The sequence below is a fragment of the Myotis nattereri genome (assembly GCF_964212035.1).
Source record: "Myotis nattereri genome assembly, chromosome: 4".
Lineage (NCBI taxonomy): Eukaryota > Metazoa > Chordata > Mammalia > Chiroptera > Vespertilionidae > Myotis > Myotis nattereri.
Genome location: NC_138079.1, coordinates 71,168,672 through 71,186,694, shown reverse-complemented (window position 1 = coordinate 71,186,694; position 18,023 = coordinate 71,168,672). Strand labels below are relative to the sequence as shown.

The 18,023-nt window shown below is 41.7% G+C and overlaps 1 protein-coding gene across 1 annotated transcript in view; it reads right to left on the bottom strand.

Annotated features, from left to right (window-relative positions):
- HSD17B4 (hydroxysteroid 17-beta dehydrogenase 4) overlaps positions 1–18,023 on the bottom strand; it is a 79,139-nt gene that overhangs the window by 40,338 nt on the left and 20,778 nt on the right. Inside the window, exons 9-11 of the mRNA XM_081090420.1 lie at positions 9,897–9,988; positions 7,242–7,266; positions 5,573–5,701 (exon numbers count right to left, since the gene is read on the bottom strand). Of these exons, the coding sequence (XP_080946546.1) occupies positions 5,573–5,701; positions 7,242–7,266; positions 9,897–9,988 (246 nt within the window). The remainder of the gene's footprint in view (positions 1–5,572; positions 5,702–7,241; positions 7,267–9,896; positions 9,989–18,023) is intronic.

Sequence of the window (18,023 nt, the reverse complement as noted above, 5' to 3'; positions counted from 1 at the left end):
ATGGGTATAATTTTGATTCTTTTATACCAAACGGCTATTTTTGTGTTGGTTGTTGTCATTATTTGAAAGTCTAAGGATAAAGAGGTCAATACTTTAAAAATTCTTGAGGAACACCAGTGTGCCTGCTGTGGCACACTGGTTGAAAATCACTGGGCTAGATAATTTTTCCTATAACATTCAGCAAGTCTGCTGCAGACGCTAGACTGGCACTCATGAACTGAATGTATAATGTCAGGCTATTATGGGAAAAAGTTGTGAAAGACTTTCAAATAGACTACAGATAACTGGGTGTTTTCAACTGAAAACAAGACACTGTCCAACATGCTCTTCGCAGGTTATGACCCTAAGGAGGCTCTGAGCTTTGCAATGTCTTTGAACAATTTTACAACTCTGTAAAGTGGGATCCACAGACATGCAATTTCTGCTTGGTAGAGGGACAACTAATTTCCCTTCTCTGACGACCATCACCCTTTCCCCAGGATCAAACAATGCCAAGATTACCCCTAGGTCCCTGTTCAAGTAGTAGCTCTGAAGATAGTACTAAAAATTCTTCCAGACAAAACAGTCATTCTGACCAGTGCCTCCACACAGGTTTTGGAAACTGCTATTCTGGGGTCTTAAGGTTAATAAAGAAGAATCATGGAGCAACCACATAGGCCATACGATTCCAAAGGCGCTGGGACCTTCCCTAACAAACGTTTGAGTTACGGGCCTCCTTCTAAACTCAGAGAAAAACTACAACCAAACTACAGAATGTGAGAGGACCGGGGACATCTGCCCCTCCTGGTGACACTAATGGAGAGGATTTTTCCTACTAGTCCTATACTTTCTTCCCCACTCAGACTGCCGCCTAGAGGGGGCTATTTAACTGAAAGTCACCTTAATGAAGCTGGAAGTACCACACTCAGAGTGAGACAACCTGAGTTAACTCATGGCTCAAACACTGAGAAAGCTTGGAACATTTATTTAGTTTTTCTGGGATTTAGTTCATCATCTATAAAATGAGAAGTGGCATAGGTAGGTGCTCTAGACCAGCAGTCGCCAACCTTTCAGACCTCATGGACCACCAGTGGTCCTGTGAACCACCGATTGGCAACCGCTGCTCCAAAGGTTTCCTTAAACCAGTGGTCGCCAACCTTTTGGACCTCATGGACCACCAGTGGTCTGCAGACTATCAGTTGGCGACCACTGCTCTAGAGGGTCTCAATTCTATTAAAAATGTGAAATTTTTTCTTCTACCTGTACTTCAAATACAAGACATAGCTTGCAATCTATCCTATCTAATAATAGACAAACATGGTAATTAACCATACCTCTGACACGCTTCCTATAGGCTAATCAGGGCGATATGCAAATTAACTGCCAACCAAGATGGCGGCCAGCAGCCAGGCAGCTGAAGTGAACAGGAGGCTTGCTTGCTCCAGTGATGGAGGAAGCCAAGGTTCCCCGCCTGCCGCTGCCAGCCTCTGAGCTGCACTCTAAGCAACAATGTTGCAATTATAGAAGCTAAACCATCCCCAGAAACCTGCTTTCAGCCAGCCGGGAACTCAGAGCTGGAATTGCAACAGTGTTACAATTATAGAACCCAAACTAAGCCAGATCAGCAGCCGAGGTCTCAGAGCTGGAGCTGAGCCTCAGAGCTAAAGCTGGCTCTCAGTGCCAGTGACAGCCATAGAAGGTAAATAAATCCCAGAATAAAAAAAAAAATAAAAAAAAATAAAAAAAAAAAACAGAAAAAAAGGAGAGGTTGGGAGCTTCAGTCACCCGACAGCCTGAAAATGGCCCTCAGCCCATCACCCAGACTGGCCAGGCACCCCAGTGGGGACCCCCACCCTGAAGGATTGTGACCAGCTGCAAACAGCCATCATCCCCTCATCCAGGCTGGCCAGGCACCCAAGCGGGACCCCCACCCTGATCCGGGACATCCTTCAGGGCAAACCAGTCGGCCCCCACCCGTGCACCAGGCCTCTATCCTATATAATAAAAGGGTAATATGCAAACTGACCCTAACAGCAGAAAGACTGGGAATGACTATGACACACACTGACCACCAGGGGGCAGATGCTCAATGCAGGAGCTGCCCTCTGGTGGTCAGGGCGCTCTCACATGGGAGGAGCTCTGCTGAGCCACAAGCCAGGCTGATGGCTGCCAGCACAGCGGTGGTGGTGGGAGCCTCTCCTGCCTCCTCAGCAGCGCTAAGGATGTCTGACTGCAGTTTAGGCCTGCTCCCCGCTGGCAAGTGGACATCCCCTGAGGGCTGCTGGGCTGCCAGAGGGCTGTCTGATTGCCATCTTAGGCCCAATCCCCCGGGCAGTGGGCCTAAGCCAGCAGGTGGTCATCCTCTGAGGGGTACCAAACTGCGAGAGGGCACAGGCAGGGCTGAGGAACCCCCCACCCCAAGTGCACAATTTTTTGTGCACCGGGCCTCCAGTATATATATAAAAGGCTAATATGCAAAGTGTCCCCCAGGAGTTCAAACGGGAGACAGGGAGTTCGATTGCTTGCTATGATGTGTGCTGACCACCAGGGGGCAGGGCGGAACAAAGGAAGGCCCTGGCTGGCAGCCAGCAGACAGGGAAGGAAGGCCCCAGCTGGCAGCCAGAAGGCCCCAACCGGCCCTGATCCTTGGCCAGGCCTAGGGACCCTACCCGTGCACAAATTTCATGGGCCAGGCCTCTAGTTTATAATAACATAATTCATTTAGTTAGCTTTTTCTTTATATTAGTCCAATACTTTCAAGTCAATAAAGTGGAACTTTGACATCAGAGGAAAGTTTTTAATATACTTCTTCCTTTTTCCTTTCATTCATTTACATTGATAGGCAACTGCTTTTGATAGACTAAATTTATCTCAAATATCAAAATACAGAATATAGAAAATGCTACCATTAATGACATAACAATTATGTTATCATCTGATTGAGGAAAAGCACAATAAAATTTCAGTGTATTTACCAGCAGGCAGCCAAGCGTTATTAAGGAAAAAAAACAGAATAGTCATTTTTCTGATATATTAGTCTATCAAACATTAAATGTATAATTACTAAGAGGGGAAAAAGAGTTCTCTGTGAAATAACCCTAATTCATGATCGTTCCCAAAATAGTCCTTGAAATTTTATATACTACTAGAGGCCCGGTGCACGAAATTCGTGCACAGGTTGGGGGAGGTCCTTCAACCCGGCCTGCACCCTCTTCAATTGGGACATCCCTCTCACAATCTGGGACTGCTGGCTCCTAACCACTCACCTGCCTGCCTGCCTGGTCGCCCCTAACCACCTCTGCCTGTTGGCCAGATGCCTCTAACTCTGTGGTTCCACAAAATACCACGTGCAGGCACACACGTACAGTGCGATTGAAACTTCGTGGCCCATGCGCAGAAGTCGGTATTTTGTGGAAGAGCCACACTCAAGGGGCCAAAGAGCCGCATGTGACTCGTGAGCCGCAGTTTGCCAAGCCGCAGTTTGCCAACCACTGCCCTAACTGCTCCCTGCCAATCTAATCGCCCCTAATTGCCTCTTCCTGCCAACCTGATTGCCCCTAGCTGCTCCCCCATGCCAGCCTGATCGCTCCCTAACTGCTCCCCACTGCCGGCCTGATCACCCCCTGACTGTTCTCCCCTGCTGGCCTGATCGCCCCTAACCACCTCTGCCTCAGCCCCTGCCACCGTGGCTTTATGTGGATGGATGTCCAGAAGATGTCTGGAAGATGTCCAGTCTAATTAGCATATTACCCTTTTACTAGTATAGATATGCACACGTGAGTTATAGTAGAAAAAATAATGTGACTTTTATTGGTTATCTACTTCTGTGGCATATCACAGATGATTCAATAATTCAAGGTAACGAGCATTACTAAACCCTTTCTATGAGTTCTGTGCTATGCTAACACCAACTACTAAAGAAGTACATACAAGATATAGTCTTGCCTCTAAAAGCACTTACTATGCAATTAAACCACACTATGGGGGACCCTTTCCCTCTCCCCACGTGGGAGTCTGTACTTGTTCTTCAATAAATCTCCACCTTTGCTATACAACTCTCTGTCTGTGGATTCATTCTTCAACTCCAGCAGACAAAGAATCTGGGTTCCAGTCCAAAAATTCCATTTCAAATTGGTGTGTTGGCCGGGAATTTCTCCCTAAGTCAGTCAACCCTCTCCACATCAAACAATGTATTCTCCAGGGCCAAAACCAAAGCGGGCATGGATCAGTCAAGTAAAGGTCACTATGGCAACTGCGGCTGCAAAGAAAAGTCTCCCATGTAAGGATAAACTGGTGCCAGGTTGGGAGCGTTAGGCTTTCACCAGTCGCAAGTCAAAGCCCAGCCATCGACTAAATGAGTACTTCGGTCCCTGCCCAGCTCCGAAGATCAAAGAGGCAATTCCTCCCCCTGGTTCGAGAATCTCAAATGTCCTTAGATGGAAAGCGTGTTCTCTACACTACAAAAAGACAGTCCATTAGGATGTATCCTCAAGAATTCGGATAAGTTTGACCCACAAACCTTGAAAAGAAAGCGCCTGATTTTTTTTCTGCACTCAGGTTTGGCCTCTACCAACTAGCAAATGGAGAGAGTTGGCCCTCAGAGGGAAGCCTCAGGTATAACACCATCCTACAATTAGATCTTTTTTGTAGGAAAAACAGGAAATGGTCAGAAGTTCCATATGTCCAAACTTTCTTTACCCTAAGGGACAAGCCAGATTTATATTAAAAATGTAAAGTAGCCGAAACCGGTTTGGCTCAGTGGATAGAGCGTCGGCCTGCGGACTGAGGGGTCCCGGGTTTGATTCCGGTCAAGGGCATGTACCTGGGTTGTGGGCACGTCCCCAGTTGGGGATGTGCAGGAGGCAGCTGATAGATGTTTCTCTCTCATCAATGTTTCTAGCTCTCTATCTCTCTCCCTTCCTCTCTGTAAAAAATCAATAAAATATATTTAAAAAAATAAAAAAGAAACCACACTATGAAACAAGAGCAGTGAGAAGCAGTAATGACTAGATGCTCTAGTTGTAACAGTTCAGCTACAAGAGAGATCGGCGTAGCCCAGAATATCTGGGGAGGTTTTGTTGAACATATAGGCCTTTAGCTTTTCTAAAGAAGTCCTAATAAAAGGAAGAAGAGGCATTTTAGAAAGACAGAGAAACAGTGGCAAAGACAAAGTGCCAGAACAGCAAATCTTTGCACCAAACAGAACAGAGCTAACCCTAAATAAAACAGGCTTAAATAAACCTTTTGAGAAATAACGAAAAATCAGGTCAGGTAAGGAGCAAATGGTTAGATAATGGAAGACTTTGAAACAAACCACCAGATGAGAAGTAGATGCATTAAGCACAAATGAATAACTTACCTCACACACCAAAAAAAAAAAAAAAAGAAGACTATAAAAAACCTGAAAAACTGACAGTGGGAGTGACATACATATCTTAAATTTGAAGAGTTCTAATACACATTAGAGTAAAAAAATGTATTCTAGATGATTTATGTGTCTAAGTCATCACAGTTAAAATACAAAGAAATTCTATAAAAAGAATAAATTGCCTCTGGTTCCCCAGCCAGGACTGGACTGAGTGGGACTCTTTACCTTCAATTCTCTGAGGCTTGCTGGCATTTTCAAAGTCACAGATCTTTCTCCAGTTAGCCTTCACTGCCTCAGGAGTCATCGGCTGATTCCTCTGTCTTACAATTGCCCCAAGGCTCCGCTCCCAGCGCACTGGTTATAGAAACAAAAATAAGATACTGAACACATAGTTTAAGTAAAGTAAAATTCATAAGAGTCCCTTGAGTTAACTTTAAGAAAAAGGAAATTCAGAAAAAGGATTCCACTTCTAAAGAGTTTTCCTACATGCCTTAAAGTTGATGTTTCTAAAATAACAAATCCATTAAGATCATGTCAATTTTTTAAGAAAATATTTGAAACTGAAGGGAAAAACCTTTCCTCTTACTATACCAAACACTATTAAATGCAGAATGAAATGCTAAATCAGAAAGAGTTATATACATACTATCATGCAAAAAAACTCACTTCATGACGACAGATCATTCGGGAAATATTCTTCAAGATAACAGAACAGAGCTTCGTTGGATAGTAAACCGAGGACTAGTAGTGATAACAGATCAAAAAGTTCAGACAGCCAAATACTATATCAAAATAATTTTTCTTTTTCCTCCCTTTGTTCTTCCTCCTTCTCCACAGGAAGTCAACTAGCACTCACGGATTCACAAAAATCATTACTACTGCATAAGTTCCATGAGAATTAACATTGTTTTCTTTTCAAAAGACAGGAATAAATAACCACTAGTAACTTATTTAAATATAATGGTCAGATTCAGATGATTATTAAACTGAAGATCTATCTTGGAGAATGACAGAAATGACTGCTTCTAGAGCTTTCCTACTAATAAAGTCCCAGATACAGCTTTTATTGTAAGAATGGATCTTCCTTTTTAAAATTGATGTCATAAGACACTTAATTGAGTAATATAACTTACTTCAATAACTGGAGAGAAGAGATGAAAATATTGATAATCTACAATGCTCTCCAGTAATGGTAATCTTTTAAATAATTCAATTAATTTTTATACCACTAGCCAACTGCAAACATAAATTGGGATACAGGAATTTTTACAATTTTTAAAAACTGCCTTAGAAAAGCAATTATCCAATCTGGAGCTCACAAGGTTTAAGGGCTGGGGTAAGAGAGGCTTGAAGCTAAATGAATTTACTAGTGGGCTGAAGGGAAATAATTTCCACAGATCGGTTGCAATTTCTGTCCCACAAAATTGTCCATGTGACTCTATGTCTCTTGATGCCTCATGCTCTAAGGAAAAAAGAATTAAATGAGAGAGCTGGAGAACTTGCCTGCTGTGGCTCTTCCCATCTTTTAAAAACCAGCTCCCCCTCCGTCCCACCCTCCCGCTGACAGTAAGAACAAGCACATGGCATGCCAGAGATGTGGGAGGACCTCAATACAGAGACTATGCTGTCTGAAGGAAGAGCCAGTTCTGGATAAGAAGAGGCAAATCCTCAATAAGGACTGCCAACGGAAAGAAAATAAAACAGATTCTTGAAAATGCTACAAGTCTGCAGGACAACTTCCAGGTTTTAGAATACCTGGTGGTATAACAATGTTTGAGATTGAGTGTGTGTGCACTAGACTCAATGGTTAGGCATTTGACAAGATCTTTATCCAGCTCTAATTAGATATGCAGGTTTAAAGATATGGAAATAATGTATAGCAAAAGAGACTTACATTTTCCAATCCATCCTGCTCCAACCTACCAAGAAGAGGAAAAAAAGTTAAACCATCTAATGTGAAATCACTAATAAAATTTTTAAAATGTAAAAAACAGGCAACTATCTTACTAAGAATATTAGAATACTAGATGACAAAGGATAAAAACAATACAAATATCCACTGGCCCTCGTGACTGCACTGTTCATGTTATCACAGTAGAAATATAAAGCAGCACAATGTAGTAGAAATCCTGTAGTAGAAAAAAGACTCTGATGTCAGAAACCAAGGTTTAACACCAGTTTTTCTTACTGACTAGTTATGTGACCCTGGTCAAATTATTTGACTTTCCTAAAGCTAAGTTTCCACTTAGGTAAAATAAGGATAATAATACACTCTTCGTGAGGTAATCATGAAGGTTAAAAAATATAAATTATAAAATTGCCTAACACATCACAGACTTGAAATACATGTCCCTCTAGAAAAACCTAGTGGATAAAAATATTAAAAGCAAAGAAAAATAAAACCAGGATCTGAGTTAATGAACTAAGTGTAGTCATTTTAATAAAACATCTTTATGTAAAAGTAAAGCAAATGACCAAATATATTAACTGCCACACAGAAGATAAATTTTTTTCTAGAGAACATTCAAAGATATTGTCAGAAGAAAATGTTGTAGGTAAAGAAAACCTGTTTGCCGTGTCTTCAAATATCACTCCGTGTGCCAGAATTCATCACCAGAATTCCACACAGGTATGGAAATAAGACAGTGGACAGTGGGCAGTACACATCTTCGTGGCTATCGGCTTAAAGGTATGACTTTTTTTTTTCCATCTTTTTCAAAGGTCTGATTTTTTAATCACCCTTTGCCTTTATATTAACAGGCCCACACTTTTTATAACAGACCCATCAGTCCTGATGCTGTCAAAGTAGATAAATCAGCAGTGGTTTTGACAAGTCAAAAGAGATACATTTTTTTATCATATTTGGGGAGTGAAGCAACAAACTACAAGCTCCTCTCAGGTGCTAGAAACAACAGCTTCAACTGAGCCAAAGGAACTGTATCTGCCATCCCCGTTATCTATTAGGACTTTACTTTCAAGGTTTAAGTCAGGATATCATACACACATACCTTACTTTATTTTATCAATCATACATACCAAATTTCCTCACTAAAAATGTACACAATATCATAAAAGAAAACAACACACATAATTTCATCTACCCAGGATCCTGTGTATGTTTATTGTGTGTAAAATGCATATCTAAAAACGACTACTAGTGTAAAATGCACATCTAATAAAAGACTGGAAGAGAATACATAAGAATATTAATAGTAATTATCTCTAAATAGTAGTAATGTGGGTGATTTTTTTCTTCTAAATATTTTCCTGTATATTTGAAGTTGTCTACAAAAAGTACATATTATTTTTGTTCCCAGAAATTAAATAATTGTAAAAGGTAAAGAGATTTTTTTAAATTCCCTAATAAGATTAAACACACACACACACACACACACACACACACACACCAACAACAACAACAACAAAACAAAACAAAAAAAACAGGCTGGTAAAATTTTGAGCTTGATATTATTAAATTTTCTTCCTCTGTAAATTTAGTGTAGTAAAGTTCTTTCCCACTCTAATTGTCCACAATTCACACCCAATGATTGTGATTAAGAAACAGAGGCACATATCTCCACTTAAACATAGATAGACTGTTTTTTATTTACTTATCTGCTTTTTGTTCAAATGAATCAGGCTAAAATACTATTCACTTCAAACTGAGTCAGGTTATTTTACTACTAAGAAATATTTTTGGATATCGTTCTATTCCTCATACAACAGGTTCATTATTACTAGAGGAAGGGAGTCATAAACTATATCAACAGTTCATGCTAGAAAGGTAAAAAGAGATCAAACTCAAATGAGAAAAAAATGCATAAAGTGGCATAAAGAGATCTAAATGGACTTTGACTATGGGTCTCAATGGATGATGTAATTATATGGGTTTTTTTGGTTTTTTAATTCTACAATAAACATTTAAAGCTTTGCAACAAGGAAAAAGGGAAGAGTTTATTTTAAAAGTTAAGATAAATAATAAGCTGTGTTTACTGATCTATCACACCCAGACTAAATTCCTGCTATACTGATATATTTAAATTGAGGGGTGACTGCTAAGTACTATGTACTAGGCTCTATACTAAGAGTTTAAAAGTATGATTTCTGTTTGCCACCAAAAAAACTAAAGTTCAGGGAGGTTAATTTGTACAAAATTCCAGCAAGCCAGCAACTGCCAGAATACCAGTACTAAAATACCAGAACTAAAAATCTGACCTGGCTGACTCTAAGCCCTAAGCTCATCCTTCCACTTTACCACTGAGCTTCTCAAACCCAATGAGACTTTCTATATTTGATTATACACCCCAAACCAGCCACATTTTCATTTGGTAAGAATATCAGAAACGAAGAAGAAAGTTAAAAGAGAATTTATGAAGTTGCAGTTACTTTCTCAAAACATTCCTTAATTATAATATAACCATAAGATTTTTTAAAAATCAAATGATGCTGTTTTAAAAATGTGAGCAATTGGAAAATACTAATTTTTAAATCATTTTCATATCTAATTACACAATATTGCTTTGAAAGAAAGCAGGAAGGTACAGAATACCTCAAACAAGCCACCGTTTTCCTCACAACTCTCATGGCACAGCCAAAGGACCAGAGGTGCCACGTAATCTGGCTTCAGTGCTTCCAGAATATCTGAAATAAATAGCCCCCAAACAAGTTTATAAACAAGAATATGTACACACTTCAGCAATCATGTTACTTTCTGAAAATTTCTTATAAAATGACAGGCAATTCAGAGACATTTCAAATAACAAGAACAAATTTATATGTACAAAATTAGACTAACACTCAAGGCTTTTCAAAGAACTTTTTCTATCACAAAAGAGATATTCCTAAAGTTCTCTCAAGTTCGAATATTAAATACATCAGACATGCCTTTTCCAAGATGGATAACATACTATTCAGGAGAAGTCAGTTACAGCTGCCTAGGCAAACACTGGTGAGCAGAGCTATGTATGACATAGGAACTTAGCTACCATTCGTTCCCAAAGCTATTTCACTCTCCCAGCCATTAACCAGAAGCTAGAAAACTAAACACACACACACACACACACACACACACACACAAAACAAAACAAAAACACAGCCTTGAAAATTGCAATGTTAGTGGGATGATGATGTGAGATGAACCTTGCAACTGTGTAAGATAATGATGTGAAATGAACCTTGAAACTGCATAAGATGATGGTGTGAAATGAACCTTGCAACCATTACTGATCAGTAACAAAGTGTAAGAAATATTTTCCCATTGCATCCTTCCTGTGAGCAACGTAACCAAGCAGAAAGGTACCACACAAGGAGTATGAAGACCTGGATTTTACTGCTAGCCCTGCCAAGCAGGCAATTTAGGACTGTGAACACATCACTCAACTCCCCTGGACATGTCTTCACAGTAAGATGGTAAGTAAAATGCTTTCCCTGCCTATTCTATCAAGTTGTTCCAAGGCTCAAATGAGATACAATTTGCTAATATACTTTATAATCTTTAAAGAATAAAATAATTGCACATTTTAATTGTGAAATTACGAAATATAATTTTATATTAATATGCTAAAGTAACAAAGATGGCATTTACAGTCTCTATAAATTAAAGAGCAGCTCCAAAAACTTTTCATTTCATAGCCTCTAAAAGTTCTCAAGTATGCAAAAAATCCAATGGTACACTGTCTCCACTCTGTAATAAGCATGAGGAGAAAACCAAAGGGAGAATCCAACTTCTTAAATGACATGACAAAACAAATTCTTAACCTATACAGATGTTTGCGTTGACTAACTTTATAGTATTGAATGCAACAATTAACACATTAATGAAATCCAACTCACCATCTATTATCTTAGGTGATAAAAAAAAAAGAGAGAAAAGAGCAGGTCGTATAAGAAGAATACTTCTGACTTGCATTTTATTTCACATATTGTTACTAATAATTTAAGTAAATATTCTTGCTTTCCAGTACTCAAAATACATTCCAAACTCCAACGTTAGTTAGCATCTTATTAAGCCCGATTTTATGAACAAAAAACAGGATGAAGGAGGTAAGTGAAATTCCTGAGAATATCACAATGAGGATACAATTTTATACTAACTAGATTGACACATGCAAACAATGCCAAGTTTTGGGGAAGGACCAGGCATAGGGAAGGGTTAACTCAGAAGGCCAGGGTTGCTTAAACTTTGCACAATCCTAAGAAAGGTCTGTCTTCAGGACTGGAGCTTGGCCAGCTCCTGAGGGGTGAGCTCTGAGCCTTTGGATATGCGGCCTAGTAGGAGTGAGTCCCTGGGCCATGCTGAACCAGTTTGATCAGATGGTTTACGCTAAGGATGTGACGTACGGAGAAGTCTTTTTGCTCTGAGGGGATGGAGTCAGAGTGGCTGAGTTAAATCACACAGGAGCTGCTTGCTTACATGACTGACTTTCCAATAAAAAGCCTGGACACCAAGGCTCAGGAGGGCTTCCCTGGCTGGCAACATTTTACAGCATCCATCCTGGTTTCTCATGAATTTCACTCTGTATGCCTTTCCCCCTAGCTGATTTTAACTTGTATATTTCACTATAAAAAACCACAACCATGAGCATAACAGCTTTGCTGAGTTCTGTGAATTCTTCTAGAGAATTATGGAGCCTGGGGTGATCCTGGAAAACCCCAATCCAACCATAGGTCAGTGAGAACTCTGTAACCACTGATGAATGCTATATTGGCTTAACCCATTTGAAAATTATTTAGCACTATGTGAAGTTTAACATTAGTATATTCCATAACTCAGCCATTTTACTTCTAAGTACACAACCTAGAAATATCCTTGCTGTGTGACTCTGGACACATGAACAAGAATGGAAACTGGAAACAAACCCAGATGTCCACTAGTAAGAATTAGATAAATTCACATAATGGACTATTACAGAACTATTATATAAATGAGTGAACTACAGCTATAAATAATATAAATTAATGTTAGAAATATAACATTGTGCAATCCCCCCCAAAAATACAGTATATTACAATTTTATGAATATCAAAACAAGCAAACCAAATAGTTTTTAGTCACATATTTATTATTTTTTAAATTTAATTAATATTTAAATGGCTTAATATTTTTTAAAGAAAAATGGTACAGAAATGAAAACCAATCATTTTCTTTAAGTTATTACATCTTGGGGAAGCAAGAGGGTTGGGATGAAAGAATAACAAACATAGATTTAAGTTACTGGTAATGCCCCGATTTAGAGGTTGCATGACAGCTAGTCTTCAAAATGGCCCCAGTGATTCCCCATCTCCTCTTATTCACCCCTTTTTGTAGTCCCTTCCAACAATGTACCAGGACTGCTCTCTGTGACCACTAGAATAGGACACTTCTGAAATTAAAAGATACTGCAACTTCTGTCTGATGGCTGTTTCTCTTTTTCAAATTATTAGCTCTGGGGGACGTCAGCTGCCCTACCAAGAGTAGTCCTATGGAGAAAACCACATTATGAGAAACTGAGGCCTCCTGCTGTCATGTGCATGTCTGAGCTTGGAAGTGGATGCTCTGACCCAGACAAGATTTCAAAGGACCAGAGTCCCAGAAAATATCTTCATTAAATATCATTACAGAAAACATCTTCATTAAACCCCAAAACTTCCCAGCTAAGCCACTGAAAACTCCTGATCCCAGAAACTGTGTGAGATAATAAAGGCTTATTGTTTTAGTCTACTAAATGTTGGAATAATTTATCACAGAATAGTAAATAACTAATATAACTTGGGAAGTTAGTTCATGGCTATTCATTCTAGGACAGTGCTGGCGAACCTTTTGAGCTCGGCGTGTCAGCATTTTGAAAAACCCTAACTTAACTCTGGTGCCGTGTCACATATAGAAATTTTTTGATATTTGCAACCATAGTAAAACAAAGATTTATATTTTTGATATTTATTTTATATATTTAAATGCCATTTAACAAAGAAAAATCAACCAAAAAAAATGAGTTTGTGTGTCACCTCTGACACACGTGTCATAGGTTCGCCATCACTGTTCTAGGATTATGTTTTATTTCATGTAAGAAACATGTAAGTTACATACATTTCTTTCCATTTATCAAATATATTTCAAATAGAAAAAAGAAACTGCAAATGTCTGCATACATTACTTATAACATCTGGTTTTTTAACAAATAATTCTTATAATAGCCTGTAAGTGGATATTTCAGAGGGAGAGAAGAAATATCTGTGCAAAATTAATTTTCAGCTTTTTCTAAGCTATTAAAAAAGGTAATAAAAACCAAAATAGGGTTGCAAGGTAATGACACAGAAAGACCTTTAACTCACTTCCTCCCACTAACACACCCAATATACCCTACATACAGAGAAATTTCTCCTGAAGAGACACTTGGGGCTGACTGAACAGCTTCTGCACAACAAATGGCATAGGGACCAGACAGAGAAGGGTAGGCGATACAGAGACATGGTAATGAGGGGACCCATCCCCAACACAGTGGCCTGCAGTATGAATATCACTGAGCGGCCCGCATGCAGACCACCTGCCCTGGGGCGCAGCGAGAAAACAGCAGTCTAAAGGGCACCTAGACTATATGTGAGGAAATCCATTTACAAACCCTAGTGTGCCTGCCACACGGGTGAAGAACTGCTGGAACTCTCTCCAGGATCAGAGGTAGCAAAGAGCATCATTTTTATGTTACCCCCTCCACCTTAATAGCAGGGGTGAGAGCACAGTGCAGGCACTCTAGCTGGCCTGCCATGGCCATTCCATGTCCCTGAGTCCCTGGCTCACGCCAGCACCAACCATTCCCCAAAGGTGGCTCCAGTGAAGAGTGTCCTGGGACCCCCAAACCTGCATGCAATCCAACTGCCCTGCCAGGGTAGAACTGGTGAGTCATACCCTATGTCATCCCCAGCCCATGCCTCCTCCATATCTAGCTGTCCCACCAAGGCAGCACCAGCAGTACATACCCTAGCTCCAGCCATTCTGCCAAGACAACCAAAACACAGTGCCCCCCAGGACCTCCAGGCCCACACCCACTGTAGCTCCAGCCATCCCACCAAGGCAGCCCCAGCATGGCAGTGCCCCAGGACACTCCAACCCACACCTGCTCCAGCTCCAGCCATTCCACCAAAATGGCCTTGACAGAGCATGTCCTGGGATGCATCAGAACTACGCCTGTTCCAGTTCTAGCCAGTCTGCCAAAACCACCTGGCACACACAATCAATACACTCCTATGCAAGGCTGCTCCTTTAAGACTAGAAGAAGTGGCTGTGTTGCCTAATTCATAGAAACAAATACAGAAAGTCAAACAAAATGGGGAGATATAGAAATACATTCCAAGCAAAAGAACAAAATAAAACAGAAACACTAATTAAACAAACATAAGTAATTTACCTGATAAAAAGTTCAAAGTAATAGTCATAAAGATACTCACTGAACACAGGAGAAGAATGAAAGAACACAGGGAGAACTTCAACAAAGGAAAAAAAACACACACACAAGAAAAAAGCAATCAGAGCAGAAGAATGTAACTGAAATAAAAAGTAAACTAGAGGGAATTAACAACAGAGTGGTTGGTATGGAAGAACAGATCAGCAATCTGAAAGACATAATAGTGGAAATCATTCCATCAGAACATCAAAAAGAAAAAAAAATAATATAGTTTAAGGGACCTCTAGAACAACATCAAGCATACTAACACTCACATTATAGGGATCCCAGAAGTGGGCAAGAGAAAGAAAGGGGTAGAAAACTCATTTGAAGAAATAGTCGTTAAAAACTTCCCTAATCTGGAGAAGAAAACAGATATCCGGGTTCAGCAAGTCCTAAACAACATGAACCAAAAGAATTCTATTCCAAGACATCCTATCTAATAAAAGAGAAACATGGTAATTACCGTACGACCGCTACCCTTCCCATTGGCTAATCAGGGCAATATGCAAATTAACTCCAGCCAAGATGGTGGCCAGGAGCCAGGCAGCTTGAAACTAACATGAGGCTTGCTTGCTTCAGTGACGGAGGACTCCAACGTTCCCCGCCTGCCACTGCAGGCCTCTGAGCTGCAACTCTAAGCAACTATATAACAAATATAGAAGCTAAACAAAACCCCAGAAACCTGCTTTAGTCCGCCGGGCTTCAGCCAGCAGGATCACAACATTGTAAGCAAAGGCCAGAACCCTACTTTCAGCAGCAGAGGCCTAAGAGCTGGAGCCAAGCCTCAAAGCTAAAGCTGGCCCAGAATAAAAAAAGAAAAAAGAAAAAAAGGAGCGGTTGGGAGCTTCAGTCACCCCCAGCCTGAAAACAGCCCTCAGCCCCTCACCCAGACTGGCCAGGCACCCCAGTGGGGACCCCCACTCTGAAGGGTGTGTGACCAGCTGCAAACAGCCATCATCCCCTCACCCAGACAGGCCAGGCACCCCAGTGGGGACCCCCCACCATGAAGGATGTGTGACCAGCTGCAAACAGCCATCATCCCCTCATCCAGGCTGACCAGGCACCCCAGTGGGGACCCCCACCCTGATCCAGGACACCCTTCAGGGCAAACCAGCCGGCACCCACCTATGCACCAGGCCTCTATCCTATATAGTAAAAGGGTAATATGCCTCCCAGCACCAGGATCAGCGGAGCCACGAGGACTCCCGGCACCGGGATCAGCGTGACAGGGGGCAGCGCCCAAACCCCCTGATCACCCTGAGGCTCTGTGTGTGACAGGGGGCGGGGCCACAACCTCCCTATCCGCCCTGCTCTGTTCGTGACAGGGGAAGGTGCCCCATCCCCTGATCAGCCCTGCTCTTTGCCTGATAGGGGGGAGCTCCCCAACCCCAATTGCCCTGCGGCTCTATGTATGACAGGGTGCGGCGCCCCAACCCCCTGATCAGCCCTGCTCTGTGTGTGACAGGGTGCGGCGACCCAACACCCCCCTCCACGGGCCCTGCTCTGTGTGTGACGGGGTAGAGCCATAACCTCCCCATCGGCCCTGCCCTGAGTGTGACAGTGGCGGCGCCCCAACCCCCTGATCGGCCCTGCTCTGTGGGTGATAGTGGGCGGTGCCCCAACCCCCTGATCCGCCCTGCTCTGTGCGTGACAGGGGCAGCACCCCAATCCCAATTGGCCCTGCTCTGTGCGTGACAGGGGGTGGCGCCGCAACCTCCCCATCGACCCTGCCTTGAGTGTGACAGGGGACAGTGCCCCAACCCCCCAATCGGTCCTACCCTGAGCGTGACTGAGAGTGGCATCACAACCTCCTGATTGTCCTGCTCTGTGCATGACAGGGGGCAGCGCCCCAACTCCCCAATCGGCCCTGCTCTGAGCCCGACCAGGGGCTGCACCTAGGGATTGGGCCTGCCCTCTGCCACCCGGGAGCAGGCATAAGCCAGCAGGTCGTTATCTCCCGAGGGGTCCCAGACTGCGAGAGGGCACAGGCTGGGCTGAGGGACCCCCGTTTCCCCCGAGTGCACAAATTTTTGTGCACCGGGCCTCTAGTCTACACTAATAAAAGAGAAATATGTAAATTGGTTGTCACTCTGCTATGCCCACCAGCCAATCAGGACGAGTATGCAAATTAACCCAACAAAGATGGCAGGTTAATTTGCATATGCAGGCACAGAGCTAAGACTGAAGATTGAAGAGGCTTGGCCAGAGGGGAGCAGCCAAGCCTCACAGTGGCCGGAGAGGAGAAGCCTAACCTTGAGGCTTGGCTTCTCTGCTGTGGCTGGACCAAAGGCCTGGGTCCCGGGTGCCAGAGGAAAACCGGTGCCGGCAGCTAGGGGAAGGAAGTCCTATTGTGTGAATCTTCGTGTAAAGGGCCTCTAGTTTATAATAAAGATGGTAAAAGTTAAAAGACAGAGAGAGAATTTTAGACGTAGCAAGAGAAAACTGACTTGTCACATTCAAGGGAAACCCCATAAGACTATCAGCTGATTTTTCAGTAGAAACTTTATAGGCCAGAAGGGATATTTAAAATGATGACAAGGAAAAACTTACATCCCAGAATATGCTGTGGGGCAAGGTTATCAATCAGAATTGGAGGAGTGTTTTCCAGAGAAGCTAAAACTAAAGAAGTTCATCACCACTAAACCAATAAGGAAGCACTTTCCTTAAACAACATATTATATCAGATGGCCTTAATAGATATTACAGAACCTTTCACCCCAATACTGCAGAATACAGTCTTTTCAAATACAAATGGAACATTCTCCAGGATATGTCACATTTGGCCACAAAACAAGTCTTAATAAATTAAAGAATACTGAAATCATATCAAGTGCCTTTTCTGACAACAGCATGGAACTAGAAATCAATTACAAGAAAAATCTAGAAAAAATACAAACACATGGAGACTAAACAACATGCTACTAAACAACCAATAGTTCAATAGTCTATTAGTTATTTTTTTTTTAAATATATTTTATTGATTTTTTACAGAGAGGAAGGGAGAGAGATAGAGAGTTAGAAACATCGATGAGAGAGAAACATCGATCAGCTGCCTCCTGCACATCTCCTACTGGGGATGTGCCCGCAACCCAGGTACATGCCCTTGACCGGAATCGAACCTGGGACCTTTCAGTCCGCAGGCCGACGCTCTATCCGCTGAGCCAAACCGGTTTCGGCTATTAGTTATTTTTTAAAATTATTATTATAAAACAGTAAGAATGCTATTACCACGTTCTATAAAAAATATATTTATGTAT